This window comes from Bombina bombina, chromosome 3 (genome assembly GCF_027579735.1).
Source record: "Bombina bombina isolate aBomBom1 chromosome 3, aBomBom1.pri, whole genome shotgun sequence".
NCBI classification, from domain to species: Eukaryota; Metazoa; Chordata; class Amphibia; order Anura; family Bombinatoridae; genus Bombina; species Bombina bombina.
In genome coordinates this window covers 743,940,224-743,962,254 of record NC_069501.1, presented here as the reverse complement: position 1 = coordinate 743,962,254, position 22,031 = coordinate 743,940,224, and the positions used below count along the sequence as shown (strand labels likewise).

Genomic DNA, 22,031 nt, shown 5'->3' with positions numbered 1-22,031 from the left:
GATTTATGGGAGGCGCTCTAGGGGTTAATGTGCAATCTTCTCAAAAATGTCAATAATAGGATAAAAAATATATTAAGTAGATTATTCAGCATTTATTTCACAATACACATTTATAAACAAATTATAAGGCTGATACTAAATCTAACAGACAAGTAGCTGATAAGAGTTCATTGCATTCAATGCTGCCACATTAATACCCTTTCAAAACGGGTTGGTGTCTCTTTTTATCTCCTGAATTCAACTTGGCGGATTGATTTCCGCTGCTATCTCTTGTTTAAAACAAATACTGCAGTGTTGCAATTTTCAGTACAAGTGTTGGTTTCAAGAGACAAAATCAGCTATTCCAAATAACAAAATAAATGTAAAGGAAGTTTTGTAAACAATTAATACACTCCAACAGGTAAAATGGGTAATTGGAAACACATTATAGGTGAGATTTTACATACAATATCCCTTTAAACATCAGTCTCTCCCTTTCCGAACAGGGTCATGCCTCAACAAACTCAAAATATAAAAAAGAAAAAAGTTTGAGTAAACTAATATATTTTGAAATAATATACCATGACAAATTATCAAGCATATCTTTAAGATTCAAAATAGAAAAATATAACTTTAACACACATATAATCAAACATACAATAAGCAATTATAGAGCAATAATAGTGAAAGAAAACGTTTGCTGAGCAACTACAACCAGACTATTTGCTTTTATTAAAGTAACTGATAAAATATATTGCAGTCTAGCCCTACTCTCTCCTATTAGCTTCTTTTTTCTCTTTTATTTGCATAACCCCCTCAACTATATCTATTTCTTATTTGTCTACAAATACTCTAACTATCCTTCCCAGTGGTCACAAGCATTCCTCTATGTCAGTAGTTAAAGGGTCATAATACCCAAATGTTTAAGCACTTGAAAGTGATGCATTATAGCTGTAAAAAGCTGACTAGAAAATATCACCTGAACATCTCTATGTAAAAAAGAAAGATATTTTACCTCAGTAGCCACATCCCATTGTAAAGGACTTCTAAGCAGCAAATCTGTATGTCTGTCCATGGACGGCTAAGGGAGTGAGCTTACGTGCACTCTCATCTTATTTCCCTATTTAGTGTAAGGAAGTTTACAATGAAATCTCATGAGAGTTAAGTGAAATCTCATGAGATCACAGTAAAAGAGTCCATGACCTCAGCACTGTTGATGCTGATTGGCTGCTGTTAATTTCTTCATTTTTTATTTTTTTTTACCTGCAGCTGAATTATAACTTTTTACACACAACTTACTCTGCTGAGATGAGGAAATTGTGAGGTAAAATATCTTCCTTTTTTACATAGAGATGATATTTTCCTGTCAGCTTTTTACAGTTATACTGCATCACTTTCAAGTGATTTAACATATGAGTATTATGTCCCTTTAAAATGACATTAAACAGTAAGTATATTTTATAAGCACACTACTAAGATTATTCCCCACCTCCCCATATAAACATGGGCTCACCAATGAAAATATAAATACAATTAGCCCTAAATCAACATAGCAAAATAAAACGTTTAGGTAAATATATATATATATGGAATTGATCAAGAGAGAGCACTCACCGTGTTGTAAAGTCCAAATTTATTTAAGCATATGTAAACGTTTTTGGGGAGTAACCCCGTCCTCAGACAAGTGACAAAACAAACAGTGTATATCTTACCAGTGCTACTATTTATGGGATGAAGTCTGAACGCCGATAGTGCTCGTCTGTATATACTTTCCTCTTTTGAAACCAAGGGGTAAAAAAAGATTGCTTAAAATGTATGTCAGGCCTCACTCACCTCCATTAGCATTTAGCACACACATAAAGTGTAACAGCAGGAGTCGGACTTGACCCTTGCCCTGCATAAGCATGTTTTATTCATCTCCAGAAAACATCAAAAGCTAAAGTGACAACTATTACAGACGGCATCTCTGCCTACTCTGCCCTCCTACTCCTTCTCCCTATAGAGGCCATTCCCAATACTGGCTTATAGCATGCCCATGTTTAATAAATATATACAGATGGCTCATGCAAGTATGCATAAAATGTGCCCCCCCCACACCTTCCATAAATCTGCCACCCTAGGCATGGGCCTTGTTGGCCTAGGCCATGATAATACGCTCCTGAATTGCATAATTTACAGGTTACAGAATCAGCTTTTTAGCCTCTCAAGCAAGCTTGGGACAAGCACAATTATACACAAAATGAGGTGTGTTTTTTTTTTAACTGGGACAATTAAGAATTGATTAAGTCTACAACAAAAAACCTTTGACTAATGCAAAGAATAATGTAATCTAATAACCTTTTAAATGTATTATCTCCTTAAAGGATGTTATATTAACACTCCAAGAAAAGCTTTCTATAAAGTGCATTGAACACTTTTCTTTGATGCTGGAGCAACGTACAGAAGGAACTGGAACTAAACTCCTTTTGCTGCACGAACAGGAGACGCTAACTCAGGTGTTGTTTCATTTAATTTATTTAATGCTTTAAAATGACCTTAATATTTTTTTGCAGTTAACCCCTATACTTTAAAATATTCATGTCTAGAAGTAAGAAAATATACACAAGTTATACTGTCAGGGTTGTTCCAGAAATGTTAGTAATAGTTTATCTAATTAATTTCCATTTTCATAATTTTGTCCAGTCTCAAGTTAACTGATAAGTGGAAGAATAAACATAAGAAAAAAATATATATTTATTCTTTACTATATTTATGATTTTTTCAATATTTTGATTCATAAATATATTTAGCATTTATATTACACAATTAAAAGAAACCTTGGGTTATATATATAGGTAATCTACAATATACTAATACTTTTAATTAACTTAAAGGTACTGACAAAAATGCTTCTAATAAGACCTATCATTGTTTCAGTGATAGCTTTTACCGTGCATAGGTGCATGTATAGAATAGGTACATATGCTTTGTTTATTCTCATTGAAAGGGTGTGCCAGCAGTGGTGTGCATCACTGGGCTTTAGAGCATATGTAAATAGGCTATATTTTTCACATGCTCTTGTGCAGAGTAAAATTCTGGGATATCTTTTAGTAGAAACATTTTTAAAATGCATGTGTATTGTAAAAATGCTTTTATTCAAAACCGAAATGCATCCATGTGCTTTTCCATTTTGACCACCACATCCCTATAAGCTTAGTGTTATGTATTTTTCAAATGTAACCTCTTTTTTATAAACAATTTATTTTGAATTGTTTTAGGTGACACAAAAACCGAGCTCTCACATGATGAGATGTATGTTCAGGATAAGCTTTGTTCCAAAAGATCCAGTTGACTTACTCCGGAGGGACCCAGTGGCCTTTGAATACTTATATGTACAGGTATTTGCTTTTATACAATATATATGCAATTCACATAGACTATCTTCAATTTCAAGCAAATAACAAAACATTTTTTAACATTGGTCCCCCAGAAGGCACAATATATTGGCAAGAAAAGAAAATGAATAAGATACATTGCTTTGAAATTAGAAGATATATGAAAAATAATTAAATAATATAAATGCTTTACAAAAAGTATAGTAGATTTATGGAACAACTTACCATTTGTGTTCTAATTCTAAGAACCTAATGGTAATGTTGATATAAACAACAATTTGTCATTAATAATGTTATAAGATATCAGACCAGGGTCAAATGAAAAAAAAAATTATGGCTAGATCACAAGTGGAGCGCTAAATATCGCTTATGTGCAAGGGATATTAGCGCTCCACATTGTAATACCAGCGCATGATAATGCGTGCTGCTATAACACGTCAATCACAATGCGAGAAGCATTGCCCTTGCGAGATTGTACTTCCATACGGCTAGATTTAGAGTTTTGTCGGTAACGACCCGCGTAGCTAAAGCTGGCTTTTTTCTGGCCGCACCTTTTAAATAACTCTGGTATTGAGAGTTCACAGAATGGCTGCGTTAGGCTCCAAAAAAGGAGCATAGAGCATATTTAACGCAACTTCAACTCTCGATACCAGAGTTGCTTACGGACGCGGCCAGCTTCAAAAACGTGCTTGTGCACGATTCCCCCATAGAAAACAATGGGGCTGTTTGAGCTGAAAAAAAACCTAACACCTGCAAAAAAGCCGCGTTCAGCTCCTAACGCAGCCCCATTGTTTGCTATGGGGAAACACTTCCTACGTCTGCACCTAACACTCTAACATGTACCCCGAGGGCGCCATGTACTAAGGCGTCAATTTTTTCGCACAGACCATATCGAAATAACCCGCCGGCATTCACACCATGCGGATGGCACTTCGTTACATGAATGTACTAAAAACCAAGCCGTAAAATTTTGCGTCTATTGTGTGTCGAAGACAATCGGATTATTGATAACTTTGAAGCTTCGTTCGGCGCGAAAGAGCAAAGTTAAGAAGCAGTCTGCGACCTGATTGGTTTAGTTCTTTACCCACGTGACGATCTAGGTGTCATAATCGCATGGGCATTCCGGCCATTCTACAAAAATTAGACTTCACAGATTGCCACTCTTCTGGAGTCGCTGGAAGGCACACGTACCTTGGAAAGACGACCATCAAAGCATCAATAACTTTGGTTAGGTGCCTCGAAAAAGCAGACTGGCTGATGCCAATTATAACGCTAGACACAGCTTGGAATGAACTGGTGGCAAAAAAGTGTAAGGCTGCCAACAGTTTTAATAGTCCGGGTATGGCTTGTGAACGCGCTGTCATTGGTTCAAGGTATTCTGCTATTTCATTGTAAAGTTGCATAATAGCTTCTCTGTCCAAACGGAATCTCTGGATAATCTCTCGTTCAGCAATGCTTTCCAAACCCATACGTGGAAGGAAAACTCTAGGGACTCTAATTCTTCTACCTCTCCTTCTTTGCAAGTTGTCAACCGGTGCCTGTATAGCCCTTCTTCCTCGTAATTGAATTAATCGGAAAAGAAACATGTGTAAAAGTGTCTCCATCTTCATTCACTGATCCAAAAACCAATAATGCTACAATAGTAGTCTAGTCCTTTCACTTAAGTACTTCTACCTGGCGTCAGGTTGATACCCCCTATAGTTTTCTATTGTATTCGCTACCTAAATGGTCGCGAAGCAAATCACGCGAAGTTACAGTGAAAGTTGGAGCGGGCGGATTAGTTGTAACATTCATAATTTCCGATTACAGCGAATTTACGTGCGATCGAACATGTAGTAAGTGGAAAAAGGCTTCGGAACGATGAGTTGAGTAAAATTACAATCGCTGATGAAAATAGTGGTTTTTCGAGCAGATCGCAGATTGGTACATACGAGAAGCAGATCGTGAGCGAATTTTGACGCGGAAATACAGACGGACGGTCACTTCGAAGCTTAGTACATGGCGCCCCGAGTCTAAACACCCCTAACCTTACACTTATTAACCCCTAATCTGCCGCCCCCGCTATCGCTGACCCCTGCATATTTTTTTAAACCCCTAATCTGCCGCTCCGTAAACCGCCGCTACTTACATTATCCCTATGTACCCCTAATCTGCTGCCCCTAACACCGCCGACCCCTATATTATATTTATTGACCCCTAATCTGTCCCCCACAACATCGCCTCCACCTGCCTACACTTATTAACCCCTAATCTGCCGAGCGGACCGCACCGCTATTATAATAAAGTTATTAACCCCTAATCCGCCTCACTCCCGCCTCAATAACCCTATAATAAATAGCATTAACCCCTAATCTGCCCTCCCTAACATCGCCGACACCTAACTTCAAACATTAACCCCTAATCTGCCGACTGGAGCTCACCGCTATTCTAATAGTCTAACCCTAACACTAACACCCCCCTAAGTTAAATATAATTTAAATCTAACGAAATTAATTAACTCTTATTAAATAAATGATTCCTATTTAAAGCTAAATACTTACCTGTAAAATAAATCCTAATATAGCTATAATATAAATTATAATTATATTATAGCTATTTTAGGATTTATATTTATTTTACAGGTAACTTTGTATTTATTTTAACCAGGTACAATAGCTATTAAATAGTTAAGAACTATTTAATAGCTAAAATAGTTAAAATAATTACAAAATTACCTGTAAAATAAATCCTAACCTAAGTTACAATTAAACCTAACACAACACTATCAATAAATTAATTAAATAAACTACCTACAATTATCTACAATTAAACCTAACACTACACTATGAATAAATTAATTAAATACAATACCTACAATTATCTACAATTAAACCTAACACTACACTATCAATAAATTATTTAAATAAAATATCTACAAATAACTACAATGAAATAAACTAACTAAAGTACAAAAATAAAAAAGAACTAAGTTACAAAAAATAAAAAAATATTTACAAACATGGAGTTTTGTCGTTAGATTTCTACCGCTCACTTCAGCCACGACTCTAAATACGACTCTAAATACGACTCTAAATACCGGAGTTAGAAAGATCCCATTGAAAAGATAGGATACGCAATTGACATAAGGGGATCTGCGGTATGGAAAAGTCGCGGTTGAAAAAATACCGGCGGTAGCCTAAAACCAGCGTTAGGAGCCTCTAACGCTGGTTTTCACGGCTACCGCTAAACTCTAAATCTAGGCCATAGGCTCCTAGCACAGTGAAGGGGGTAAGTAGCGCAGCGATGGGCAGCATTTTTAAATATATATGTATATATATATATATGTATATATATATATATATACAGTGTATTTATGTGTTAAAATGTGTATATACACATATTAATACATAAATATATATGTATATGAGTATATATTTACATTGCAGTCTAGGGGGACACACAGTTCCCATAGACCGCAATGTAAAGGCCCTTTTAGTGCTGTTTTTTTCATTAATCAGATATCTAATCTATGCTAATCGCTACAGCAAGCTCGCGGTAGCAATAACCAGCCACTTGTAATGGCTGATTAATTATCTCGCTCCTGCAAATAGTCAAATTTTGTACAATAAATTAGCACTTCACTTCTAATCTAGCCTATAATGTGCATGCTTGGGTAATTTTGGTTTAGTAATTGCAATCTATTTGAATACTGATATATCAATCGCAATCCTTAGAAATGTTTATCTAATGATTTTTCTACAACATTTGCCATTAAAAGTATTGTGATCAACCTCGTAGTTTGTAAATTGCCATAGTTACATGTACAATAATTTAAGGTCATCTAAATTTGTTTGTATGGTTAATGAATGAATATGGGTGTGCTTATGACATTATCACATGATTTACATAGACCTTCATGAAAGGAAATTAAGATAGCCATCGTATCATCATATAATTTCAAATTAGTTAGATGAATTTTAGCTGTGTAGTTCAAATTTAGAATGAAAGTGACAAACAGGCTGTAGATGTATAAAAAAATAACCATTAAAGTTTTTCTTTCACAACACTTCTTTTGCACACATTACACTTACATAAAGACAGCACACATACACACAAAGCGTATGACTGCTGTTGGGGTAAAGGGGAGTGAAAAGAGGAGAGAGTGAATGATAGAGAGGGAGTTAGAAAAAGAGACTGGCAAAGTTAAAGGGGAGACAAAGGGTAAAGTAATAGGAAGTGTGAAAGAAGGGGAGACAGAAGAGAAGAGAGAGGACAATGACAGCAAAAGGTTGCTGAGAGGGGATGGTAGGAGAGAAAGCAAGGTAAGCACAAATAAAGAAAAAGGTCGGACTTAAAAAATAAATATAGATTCTCACAATGAAGAATACTGGACCGATATTGAGCCTTAACTAGAGCAGTTACAGGGTTCAAATAATATCAGTAAATTTCCTAACAAATATGGAGGCCCCCAAATTACTGATAACAATATATATAGAAGGTCACACAGAGAGAAGCACACTCACAGGAACGAACAACTGGCTCAATACTATTGTTAGCCTGTTCTATGCCGATTTACCACCTAGGTGCAACTTCTTTTAGCCCAGTAATGCTTTTTACCGAGTAGAACTTTCCTGTAGTATATCAGTCTGATCCCGCCTATTACAAACTGTCCAGCGCTGAAATACCAGGAAACAATACTCTGAGCAAGGAAAACAGCAACCCCAGACGATCGTTTCGGCCTTCATTGAGCCTCGTCAGTGAGGTGTTATAGAAGGTGTTATAAAGTACACTTAAATTTTATTGACATCTGGGATGAAAACTAATGCAAGTTATTGTCAGTTAAAAAAAAAAAAAACGGACACTGTCTTTGTCAACTTTAGATAGCAAATCCACTGTTATTTTATAGTCAAGTATGCTAAGAAATCAGGGGTAGATGTCCAATTTGGACAATCTTTAATCAGTGGAAATACTGAGAAACTAAATATTTTAAAAGAGGCATAGAATGTTCAGGGGTTGTTGATATGGAGGATTCCCCATACTTCAGGGAAGCTGGTAAGTAGATAATATTAAGACAATTAAGTACAAACGATTCCCTTATATTTAAATCTTCTTTTCACAGGTGCCTGTTGTTTTTTTACTTTGCAGATAAAATAACTTGTACTCAAACCATACAGTCTGGAATAAAGTCCAACTAAACTAAATACATCCAGCAAATGTACTACTTGAAAATCATCACAAAATCATTGTGCTGAAAAGTCAGGGGAAGAAAATCATCGGCTCTATTTAAGAAGCTGCAAATGCTGCTTTGGAGCGCCTTCGAGGTCAAGCTCTCGTGAGCCTGTAACTGATAGTTAAGAAGCAGCAGTCATCAGACTTAGATATCAGCTCTGAGCTGGTAGTTTGCAATATAATTTTTGTTTAAACTTATTGAGTATATCTTAATATTATGTTTTACACATGTACCGTATGTGTATATTCACTTCTGAAGATTAAAAAAATATAAAAACAGTATATAGCAAAATTAGAACAGTGTCTATAAACAATTAAAGTTAAAAAGGAAATTATACCATACAACACTGTGCACTATAATGTAATGGGATACTATTCAAAAGGTGATCTTCTTCGTACTTCAAAGAAAATGTATAGAAACCTTCATAGTGTTAAACAATATGAGAATATCCCTTTAAGCACAATAGGAAAACTACTCACATGATTTTGAGCTACTGTAGCTCTTAGTGATGCGCTCAGTACAAATGGATAAAAGACTGTCGCCTAGATTACGAGTCTTGCGTTAGCCTTAAAAAGCAGTATTGAGGGGTCCCAACGCTGCTTTTTAACGCCCGCTGGTATTACGAGTCTGGCAGGTACAGGTGTACCGCTCACTTTTTTTCCACAATTTTCACATACCGCAAATCCCCTTACGTCAATTGCGTATCCTATCTTTTCAATGGGATTTTCCTAACGCCGGTATTACGATTGCTTGAAAAGTGAGCGGTACACCCTCTCCTGTCAAGACTCCTACTGCATTTAAAAGTCAGTAGTAAAGAGTTTTATGGGTTAACGCCGTAACATAAAACTATTAACTAAAGTGCTAAAAAGTACACTAACACCCATAAACTACCTATTAACCCCTAAACCGAGCCCCCCCTCCAAATCGCAAACACTTAACTAAAGTTTTTAACCCCTAATCTGCCGACTGGACATCGCCGCCACTTAAATAAATGTATTAACCCCTAAACCGCCACACTCCCGCCTCACAAACACTAGTTAAATATTATTAACCCCTAATCTGCCGTCCCTAACATCACCGACTCTTACCTACATTTATTAACCCCTAATCTGCCACTCCCAACTTTGCCGCCACTATACTAAATGTATTAACCCCTACACCAAAGTCTAACCCTAACCCTAACACCCCCTAACTTAAATATAATTTAAATAAAATGAAATAAAATTACTACAATTAAATAAATTAATCCTATTTAAAACGAAATACTTACCTATAAAATAAACCCTAAGCTAGCTACAATATAACTAATAGTTACATTGTAGCTATCTCAGGGTTTATTTTTATTTTACAGGCAACTTTGTATTTATTTTAACTAGGTACAATAGTTATTAAATAGTTATTAACTATTTAATAACTACCTAGCTAAAATAAGTGCAAATTTACCTGTAAAATAAACCCTAACCTAAGTTACAATTACACTTAACTCTACACTATAATTAAATTAATTACCTAAACTAACTACAATTAAATACAATTAAATACAATAAACAAAGTTACGAAAAAAAACCTCTAAATTACAGAAAATAAAAAACAAAATACAAATTTTTAAACTAATTACACCTAATCTAATCCCCCTAATAAAATAAAAAAAGCCCCCCCAAAAAATAAAATTCCCTACCCTATACTAAATTACAAATAGCCCTTAAAAGGGCCTTTTGCGGGGCATTGCCCCAAAGTAATCAGCTCTTTTACCTGTAAAAAAAAATACAATACCCCCCGGAACATTAAAACCCACCACCCACACACCCAACCCTACTCTAAAACCCACCCAATCCCCCCTTAATAAAACCTAACACTAACCCCTTGAAGATCACCTTACCTTGAGATGTCTTCACCCAGCCGGGCCGAAGTCCTCCAAGAAGCCAGGCACAAGTGATCCTCCAGATGGCCAGAAGGCTAGATTACGATTTGTGGTAAGAGCTGCTCGGTGCTAACTTGCAAGTTATTGCCACCTCTCACCTCCCTACAGCGCTGCTATTATAAGTTTACAAAATCCTGGCGTTAGAAGGCAATAAGTGAGCATTGAGCAAAATTTAGCTTCATACCTCACTCCAATACCAGCGCCGCAGTGAGCTGGTTTTACGTGCTCATGCATAATTTCCCCACAGACATCAATGGGGAGAGCCAGTTGGAAAAAAAGCCTAACACCTGCAATAATGGAGCGTAAAGCTCCGTAACACAGCCCCATTGATTCCTATGGGAAAACAAAAGCTATGTTTACACCTAACACCCTAACATGAACCCCAAGTCTAAACACCCCTAATCTGCTGCCACTGACATCGCCGACACCTACATTATACTTATTAACCCCTAATCTGCTGCCACCGCTGCCACCTACCTACACTTATTAATCCCTAATCTGCCGCCCCCAATGTCGTCGCCACCTACATTAAAGTTATTAACCCCTAATCTGCCACCCCCAACGTTGCTGCCACTATACTAAAGTTATAAACCCCTAAACCTAACCCTAACACCCCCTACTTTAATATAATTAAAATAAATCTAATAAAAAATTCCTATCATTAACTAAATAATTCCTATTTAAAACTAAATACTTACCTGTAAAATAAACCCTAAGATACCTACAATATAACTGATAGTTACATTGTAGCTAGCTTAGGTTTTATTTTTATTTCACAGGCAAGTTTGTATTTATTTTAACTGGGTAGACTAGTTATTAAATAGTTATTAACTATTTACTAACTATCTAGCTAAAATAAATACAAATTTACCTGTAAAATAAAACCTAACCTGTCTTACACTAACACCTAACCTTACACTACAATTAAATCAATTACATTAATTAAATACAATTAACTAAATTACAAAAACAAACAAACACTATATTACACAAAATAAAAAAAGAAATGATCAAATATTTAAACTAATTACACCTAATCTAATAGCCCTATCAAAATAAAAAAAGCCCCCCCCCCCCAAAAAACAAACAAAAAAAAAACGTAGCCTACAATAGACTACCAATAGCCCTTAAAAGGGCCTTTTGCGGGGCATTGCCCCAAAGAAATCAGCTCTTTTACCTGTAAAAAAAAATACAAACAACCCCCCAACAGTAAAACCCACCACCCACACAACCAAACCCCCCAAATAAAATCCTAACTAAAAAACTAAAAAGCTCCCCATTGCCCTGAAAAGTGCATTTGGATGGGCATTGCCCTTAAAAGGGCAGTGTTTGTTTTTTTTGTAATTTAGTTAATTGGATTTAATTAATGTAATTTATTTAATTGTAGTGTAAGGTTAGGTGTTAGTGTAACTCAGGTTAGGTTTTATTTTACAGGTAAATTTATATTCATTTTAGTTAGGTAGCTAGTAAATAGTTAATAACTATTTACTAACTAGTCTACCTAGTTAAAATAAATACAAACTTAGCTGTAAAAAAAAAAAAAAACCTAAGATAGATACAATGTAACTATTAGTTATATTGTAGCTAGCTTATGGTTTATTTTATAGGTAAGTATTTAGTTTTAAATAGGAATTATTTAGTTAATGATAGGAATTTTTTATTATATTTATTTTAATTATATTAAAGTTAGTGGGTGTTAGGGTTAGATTTAGGATTAGGTTTAGGGGTTTATAACTTTAGTATAGTGGCGGCGATGTTGGGGGCGGCAGATTAGGGGTTAATAATATTTAACTAGTGTTTGCAGTGCGGGAGTACGGCGGTTTAGGGATTAATATGTTTATTATAATGGCGGCGATGTCCGGAGTGGCAGATTAGGGGTTAATAATTTTATTATAGTGTTTGCGATGCGGGAGGGCCTCGGCTTAGGGGTTAATAGGTAGTTTATGGGTGTTAGTGTACTTTTTAGCACTTTAGATATGAGTTTTATGTTACGGTGTTGTAGCATAAAACCCATAACTACTGACTTTCAGTTTACGGTATGGATCTTGTAGTTATGGGCTGTACCGCTCACTTTTTGGCCTCCCAGGCAAACTCGTAATACCGGAGCTGTGGAAGTCCCATTGAAAAAGGACTTTTTGGGGGGCGTGGCTAAGAAGAGACCATGATCGGTCGCTTTTCATGAAGCTCCTGGGTCTATTTACACAATTAGATCAACAAAATAGGTGGCACAAGTTAATGCTGTTCTGACTAATAGTGGTATAAATGTGTATCAGGTTGCCTGTGTGTCTGATAATATTCTCACCATACATAGGTGGTGTGTAAAATTAAAAGGTAAATGCTGTCTCTCCAAGACAATAAAGCTTCCAGATTCAAATTCTATAATACAAATATATATATTTATTAAATAAAAGTTTCTAATATATGAAATAAAAAAAATTACGATTTATTCACATGTAGTGATCAGTTGACAATTTTTTAAAACAATGTATAAAATAAGGTAATACAATATTAAAAACACCGGTGTTTTTTTATACACAAAAAACTATAAAAACTCAAATTGAGATAATATAAGCAAGCAGGTATACTCAGAAGATAAAACCAAAACTTAAACAGAGAGGACTCATATACCTCTAAGCATATGACTAGCAAAAGACATATGTAAATGCATAAATGAGTATATGAACCTGTGTCCGGTATCCGTTAAATCAGCGTGTACATATGTAATTCACAGATATTTAAGGGTTAAGCAAATCTTATACAGTTCCTTATTGCTTAATGTTCTGGCAAACATGTGGTGACTATCCTTCCGTAAAAAATATATTGAAGCAAATGTATATTGAAACGAGTGTGGCAAAATGTAGCCAATACTATGTAGCTGATGTGTTAGTTTTTAGATTTCAGCGTCTCTGTTATTAAACCAGAGGTGGGTTACATACGGTTTCTTGCTGGGTGTGGGGATTCCTTCCTTCAAACAGTGCACTGTTGACGTCTTCCTTCTGCTGTGCAGAAAAAGCCGGTGGGATACTAAGTCCCTTAGCCTCCGTTTACCAGCGGTGTTGGTGGTTGTACCCTTGAATTTGTTGTTTACCCAGTAGCGGGCCTTGATGTTAGTTTCGTGAGCTCCGGTCACAACTTGCTTTTGTCTTTGTGGGTATATAACCCAGACTCGGTCTTTATTTTCACCGGTCTCCTCGCTGTTATCACAGCCTCTTGAGAAAGGCAGAACGCCGAAACGCGTAGAAACCTGATCACTTGAAAGAAACCTGATCACTTGAAATTAAGAAGTGAGCCAAAACAAGTCAGCTCCAGAGGAGAACTTTGTCGGCTGTGATAACAGCGAGGAGACCGGTGAAAATAAAGACCGAGTCTGGGTTATATACCCACAAAGACAAAAGCAAGTTGTGACCGGAGCTCACGAAACTAACATCAAGGCCCGCTACTGGGTAAACAACAAATTCAAGGGAACAACCACCAACACCGCTGGTAAATGGAGGCTAAGGGACTTAGTACTCCACCGGCTTTTTCTGCACAGCAGAAGGAAGACGTCAACAGTGCACTGTTTGAAGGAAGGAATCCCCACACCCAGCAAGAAACCGTATGTAACCCACCTCTGGTTTAATAACAGAGACGCTGAAATCTAAAACCTAACACATCAGCTACATAGTATTGGCTACATTTTGCCACACTCGTTTCAATATACATTTGCTTCAATATATTTTTTACGGAAGGATAGTCACCACATGTTTGCCAGAACATTAAGCAATAAGGAACTGTATAAGATTTGCTTAACCCTTAAATATCTGTGAATTACATATGTACACGCTGATTTAACGGATACCGGACACAAGTTCATATACTCATTTATGCATTTACATATGTCTTTTGCTAGTCATATGCTTAGAGGTATATGAGTCCTCTCTGTTTAAGTTTTGGTTTTATCTTCTGAGTATACCTGCTTGCTTATATTATCTCAATTTGAGTTTTTATAGTTTTTTGTGTATAAAAAAACACCGGTGTTTTTAATATTGTATTACCTTATTTTATCCATTGTTTTAAAAAATTGTCAACTGATCACTACATGTGAATAAATCGTCATTTTTTTTATTTCATTTATTAGAAACTTTTATTTAATAAATATATATATTTGCATTATAGAATTTGAATCTGGAAGCTTTATTGTCTTGGAGAGACAGCATTTACCTTTTAATTTTACACACCACCTATGTATGGTGAGAATATTATCAGACACACAGGTAACCTGATACACATTTATACCACTATTAGTCAGAACAGCATTAACTTGCGCCACCTATTTTGTTGATCTAATTGTACACAAAACCGTTGGGATAAGTTTTTTAAGGTGAGCATAGTTCTGCCCACTGAATAGGCAATCACTATCATATATTATTCTATTTACACAATTTTCAAGTTTTACAAGATTTAAAGCTCCTGATCTATTTGTAAACTACAGCAACCTACCACTACTTCTTTTGAGATACTAAGCTGAGCCGAGATGGGCTTATAGCAACACCCAGGAACTGAACAAGCCAGCAATAATTTTCGGCCGCCATCCGCACTTGGCTCTGCACGATCTCCGTCAGCCTAATCAAGTTTGTTGATCTCGCATTTGTATTCCAAGTATATGAGAGGCTGGTGCCCTCTCTCCGAGGCATCTACTTGACCAGCTTTCACAACTTGGACTCCTACTCCCCGTGCCGAGTCGAATGAGGAGGCGGCCTGCAATTTTCCTATCTAACCCCCCCCCCCCCGGTTTTCCGGGTATTATGGGCCAATCTAACTACTGTTTTACAGGATGGAGGATTTCCGACTAGCTATAGAAACATTGCTCCTTGATCTGGGTCGGCAGATAGACACAGAGTTTGCTGAGCTCAAAGATTGCATCCTAGAGGCCCGTACAAAGTATGGCGCCCGACACCCATGCGTGATGTCTCCTAGTACTGACCCAGCTGAACTTCACCTCTTAGCAGCGCAGACCTTAATTGACCGACCAGCTGTGAAGGCAATAACACCAGATGACAACACGGCAGTAATCAGTGTGCACAGCTCTGAGACACCTACTCCAGCTTACCCATTTCGCCCCTCTACCACCTCACAGGAATCCCGAAGAGCGAGTGTCATTTTGCCCCCAGATATAGCGCAACCGACTCACTCCCAACTGCCCTTCCTCACTTCAGCCCTAATCGGGACAATAACATCCTCCCTCTCATTTCCGTTGTCCTGGTCGGGAGATGCGGCCGGCTCCCGGGCGGGGCATCCGGAACTGTTGCAGTTATACACTACCCCAGAGTTTCCATACGAGAAGGAAGGAACCCTAACAGCTCTCTCTCTAGCCCGGTTCATGGCAGAGTCATCCCGGGTACTTCTAGTGGATATTAGCACTGTTATTAGCAAAGAGCAAGACTTATATCACAGTGACTCAATCCAGACTCGCTCTGGCGTAGGTTAAACCTGGAGAAATTTTAACAATGCACAATTTGTTTAAAACAAGATGTGAATCTCTGGACGCGGATAAGTTTGTTTATATAATAATAGGTGTTATTTGTTGATTGGTTATAGAATTAGCATATATCAGCTGTGCGGTGGGCTAATAGTTTGCTACTTTAAATGAATATGTAATTTGTTATTAGAGGTCTTTCTGTGGGAAAGTCTTTTGCACAGATTGTTTGCAGAGTTAATTGTTTTGCTTATAGGCATATTTATACTCTGATTAAGTCCATTAACGATCTGCCTGGATCCCTTCACACTTATATCATATTTCTCTCTTATGCCACATCATCAGGTATAATATATAGAGGTACCTTTGGCTACTTGGATTCTATGGGAGCTATTGTGGTAAGATGTCACATGGTCTACACTACAAGTAAAGGTTTTTCATACACTGGCCTTAAGACATTAGAGATACTAGAAACAGGTTCCATATACACAATCTTAGGCCCTACGCTCCTTATCTCTCTTATGACCCTTATAGCTAATATTAGCTAGGTCTGAACTTGATTTTGAGTTATGAATAGTATGAAAGTATAATATGTTACCCATATAGAGATCTGTAAGTCTGTATTATGGTTTGGGCAATGTTTCTCCCTAAGAGTTGCTATACTTCTGCTCCTATATGAAACTCCTCTTGCTTAGAACTATGTTTGACCTCATATATTCTCCCATAATTGTCAGACCCCACCATCTAATTGAGAACTACCATAGTCCAATGCTTAACCTGAGGTGTCTTGAGTGGGTACCTACCTGTTCTGATTTAACTCCCAGTAGTAATTCCCAGTAGTCTATGCACCATGTCACTTTTCACATTTCTTAAACTAAGGGTCCCCCTCCTTGCTGGCCAATTCATGACAACTTTGTTAATACCCACCGCTAGAATTATTTTCTCATTGCACCTTGTTCCTTACTAAAATTGCCATGTCTTTAGTATTATTCTTTTGTAGTGTGAATAGTATATAAGCAACCTAGAGGTACAAGATACCTATTTATTGTAATTTGTTGTGATATTGTTAGTTTTAAGGGTTCTAAGAATTGTTACTTATGTTTTAATTCTGTTCTATATAATGCAAAACCCCACAGACAGGTCCCACCTCTTTTAAGAGATATACTAGTCTATCCACTTCCCTCTTCCATTACCTTCCCTTCTAAGCTCGCCCACTGACAACCTAATTAGCCATGGTCATCAATGCACATGTATCCTTTGTTATGGATCCCTACTGGAAAATACTCCATCCTATCTCTGAAGTATAAGTTTATAAAGGTCCAATTTCCCTCCTTATTGTCTTACTGAGCGGCTCTTGTCTGCTGATTTCCCCCTCCCACCTACCAATATTTAGGCCCATGGAGTGGCCATTCCAAAAGTCAACTTCCTCATTATAGTTTGAATCAGTTTTCAAAGGTCCAAAAGTGACCTCTAATGTCAAAGAGGAATCATTTGTAGACATAATATAAAATAGAGGTTTAAATTGCTAACTCATAATAATCTGAGATGCTTTGTGTTTATTAGTAACTAACTGTAAGTTTTATTATCTGTTGTATTTATGTTATTCATGATGTCCCATCAGGTGATGTATAATGCACATAACCTCAATAAAAAATTATTTGAAAGAAAAAGGACTTTTTGAAAGCTGCGGTAGTTACGTTGCATTCTGGCCAAAAAAGTGTGCGGTGCAGCTAAACCTGCAAGACTCCGTAATACCAGTGGTAGTGAAAAAAAGCCTTAACGCTGCTTTTTCACTCATACCGCAAAACTTATAATCTAGCCGCAAGTTTTTATTCTTGTTGAAATGGTTTACATTTTGAAAACCCAGGGATACTCATGCATAACATTTCTGACAGGTCTTCTGTATATATTTTCTGGTAGGAAAATGCATAACAAGATTGTTTAATTCCAATATTTGTCTACATTTCATGTTAATTCACATATTTGTTATTTCCATTTGCAAACAAAATACAAAATGATTATGTCTTCTTGATAGACCATAAAGGCAGATCCCAAAATAGTTTTGTTTGCAAGTTACAAAAACCTTAACAGTGGCTGATGATTATACATAAAATATTGTTTCTATTCTACGTTAAATTCTATTTCTTTTACTCGCTTCTTATTAAACAATTGTTCAACATGAAATATAACTATTTAGTTTTTTCATAAACTATTTCATCATTTTCCTTGACACAAGTATAATGAAGTTCTTTCATAGCTGAAAGGTATTGTAAACATTGTGAAAATGTTTGCTCATAAAAATATGATGCAGTAAATTGACTAGAGAACATGTATATTTATGCTTTTTTGCCTGCCTTTGCTTTTCTGTGAGTCTAATGCGCCACCTAATGGTTTCTTTACAGAGTTGCAATGATGTTGTGCAAGAGAGATTTGGACCAGAGTTGAAATATGACATTGCACTGAGGCTAGCAGCACTACAGATGTATATTGCAACAATCACTACTAAGCAAACACAGAAAATTTCTATGAAATATATTGAGTAAGTATATTTGTATGTTTATTATTATTATTATTATTATTATTATTAAAACATGAATGATGTTATTTCAAATAATAAATATTTTCCCATTTTACAACAAGGGAATATATTTTTTAGATTTTTACATGAAATACACAGGATTTGCTGACTCTTAGGGGTAGATTTATTATATGCCGGGCGGACTTGATTCGCTTTAGCATACGCTGTCGACATTTAACATTGCACAAGCATTTCTTGTGAAATACTTGTGCAGTGCCGCCCCCTGCACATTTGCGGCCAGAAATGTGGCGGACAAGTTAAGGAGCAGCGGTGTTAAAACCGCAGCTTCTTAACTTCAGTTTCCGGCAAGCTGGAAACTTTGAGCAGAGACAGCAGCATACGCTGCTTGTTAAATCTGGCCCATAGAGCCATAAGGTTTTGATCTTGATGATGTGATAAGGTTGATGTGATATTTACATAATTACAGTATATTTTAGAAAACAAACTGAGCCTTTTCTCTTAAATCTGACAATCATTTTTTTTAATAATCCATTGATCAATTTGATTAATCATTTAAACAATATAGCATGCAATACATATTAGTTAACTATCGCCTAGATTAAGAGATTTACGCTAAGCAGTATGCGAAAATAACGCCAAAAATTGCGTTATTTCACTCTTCCTAGCGCTGCCATTACGAGTTACTGAAAAGCCTCCTTGTGCTGTGCAGTATGATGCGTTAAGCTCTATACCGCACAAAATCCAAGGGCTGAGTTTACGTGCTTGTGCACACTTTCTAACATAGACATCAATAGGGAGAAAGCGTTAGAAAAAAAAATAACACCTGAAGAGCAGAATGGCAATCGCCATATTGCAACCCCATTGATGTCTATGGGGAAAAGAAAGTTACATTTAAACCTAAAACCCTAACATAAACCCCTAGTCTAAACACCCCTAATCCGCTGTTCCCGACATCGGCCACCCTAAATAAAGCTATTAACCTCTAATCCGCCGCTCCCCAACATTGCCACCACTAAATAAAGTTATTAACCCCAATCCACCGCTCCCCAACATCTCTGCCTCTAAATAAAGTTATTAACCCCTAATCTGCTGCTCCCAGACATCACTGATACTTAAATAAAGCTATTAACCCCTACCCCGCCGCCCCATTGAAAAACATTAAATTAAACTATTAACCCCTAAACCTAACAACCCCCCTAACTTTAAATTAACAATACAATATAACTGTCTTAAAATAAATAAAAACATTAGAAATTAAAATAAAATAAGTTTAAACTATAAATTAACCTAACATTACTATTCTAATAAAATAAAAAAAATACCAATTAAAAAATCTTAAATTACAAAAAATAATAAACACTAAATTATGAAAAATAAAAAACACTAAGATTACAAAAAATAATAAACGAAATGATCAAAAATAGAAACAATTACACCTAATCTAATAGCCCTATAAAAAAGCCCCCCAAAATAAAAAGACCCCCTAGCCTACAATAACCTACCAATAGCCCTTAAAAGGGCCTTTTGTAGAGATTTGCCATAAGTTAAACAGCTCTTTTACCTGTAAAAAAAATACAAAGTTCCCCCAACAGTAAAACCCACCACCCAACCAACCCCCCAAAATAAAAAAACCTAACTCTAAAAAAAAACTAAGCTAACCATTGCCCCTAAAGGGGCATTTTTATGGGCATTGCCCTTAAAAGGGCATTCAGCTCATTTTCACTGCCCTTAAAAGGGTATTCAGCTTTTTTACAATTTGCCCAAAGCCCTAATCTTAAAAATAAACCACCCCAAAAAATAAAAAAATTACCTAACACTAACTCCATAAAATCTACTCACGGTTCATGAAGTCCGGACATCCATCTCCATCCAGGCAGCGAGAAGTCTTCATCCAGGTGGCGACATCTTTATCCATCACGGGGGCGTTTTCTATCTTCATCCCGGCAACAAGGAGCGGAGCCATCCTGGACCAGCGATGACATCCTGCGTGGAGCGTTCTCTTCATACGGTCACCGCCATACACTGAAGTTGAATGCAAGGTACCTGTTTCAAAATTGCGTACCTTGCATTCCTATTGGCTGATTTGATTGATTTTATATGCTGTTCAAAACAGTCAATAGGATGGGAGCTACTTAAATCATATTGGCTGATTTGAACAGCCAATAGGATTTCAGTAGCTCTCATCCTATTGGCTGTTTTGGGGTGGGGTTTTTTTCAGGTTAGGGCTTTGGGCAAATTGTAAAAGAACTAAATGCCCTTTTAAGGGCAATGAAAAAGAGTTGAATGCCCTTTTAAGGGCAATGCCCATACAAATGCCCCTTTAGGGTCAATGGGTAGCTTAGGTTTTTGTTAGAGTTAGCTTTTTTATTTTGGGGGGTTAGTTGGGTGGTGGGTTTTACTGCTGGGGGACTTTGTATTTTTTTACAGGTAAAAGAGCTGTTTAACTTAGGGCAATGTCCTACAAAAGGCCCCTTTAAGGGCTATTGGTAGTTTATTGTAGGCTAGGGGGTGTTTTTATTTTGGGGGGCTTTTTTATTTTTATAGGGCTATTAAATTAGGTGTAATTGTTTTTATTTTTGATAATTTCGTTTATTATTTTTTGTGATCTTAGTGTTTTCTATTTTTCGTATTTTTAGTGTTTTTTTTTTGTAATGTTAGATTTTTTTAAATTTTTTGTAGGATTAGTTTTTTTTTAAAATTTGTAATTTAGGATTTTTAATTGCTAGTTTTTCTTTATTAGAATAGTAATGTTAGATTAATTTATAGTTTAATGTTAGGTTTATTTTTATTTCACAGGTAAGTTTTTATTTATTTAAATATTGTTATATTGTAATTTTAATTTAAAGTTAGGGGGGTGTTAGGTTTAGGGGTCAATAGTTTAATTTAGTGTTTAGCGATGTGGGAGGCCGGAGGTTTAGAGGTTAATAGGTTTATTTAGTGGCGGCGATGTGGGAGGCCGGAGGTTTAGGGGTTAATAACTTTATTATAGTGTCGGCGATGACGGGGAGCGGTGGTTTAGGGGTTAATATATTTACATAGTGTTGGCGATATGTGTGGGCAGCAGATTAGGTGTTAATAAATGTAATAGTCACAATGGGGGTGGGCGGCAGATTAGGGGTTAATAAGGTTTAAATAGTGTTTGCGATGTGGGGGGGGCGGTGGTTTAGGGGTTAATAGGTAGTTTATGGGTGTTAGTGCACTTTGTAACAGTTTAGTTATGAGTTTTGTGAAACATTTTTGTTTCACAAAATCCATAACTACTGCTCTCAGATGGCGGTATGGGTTGTGTTGGTATAGGCTGTAACGCAAGCATTTTAGCCTGAACACACAACCTGTTATACCGGCGCTATGGAAATCCCATACCGCCGCGAATTGTAATACGCGTTCCCGGCCATTCCATGCGCAATGGCTAATTTTATAGCTGTACCTGTAACGCAAAACTCATAATCTAGCTGTATGTTAATGATTACAGCTTTAACATATTTATTTTTTCGGTGTACTCAATTATGTGCAATTGTATATCATTGCGTGCAAAAACTCTTATGTGTTGAAGG

At 36.4% G+C, this 22,031-nt stretch overlaps 1 protein-coding gene across 1 annotated transcript in view; it reads left to right on the top strand.

Moving 5' to 3' along the window:
* The window catches only part of FRMPD4 (FERM and PDZ domain containing 4), a gene marked incomplete at its 5' end in the record, with an annotated part of 552,900 nt that overhangs the window by 413,233 nt on the left and 117,636 nt on the right, over nucleotides 1–22,031 (top strand). Inside the window, 3 exons of the mRNA XM_053707589.1 lie at nucleotides 2,343–2,474; nucleotides 3,237–3,356; nucleotides 18,341–18,477. Coding sequence (XP_053563564.1) covers nucleotides 2,343–2,474; nucleotides 3,237–3,356; nucleotides 18,341–18,477 — 389 coding nt within the window. The remainder of the gene's footprint in view (nucleotides 1–2,342; nucleotides 2,475–3,236; nucleotides 3,357–18,340; nucleotides 18,478–22,031) is intronic.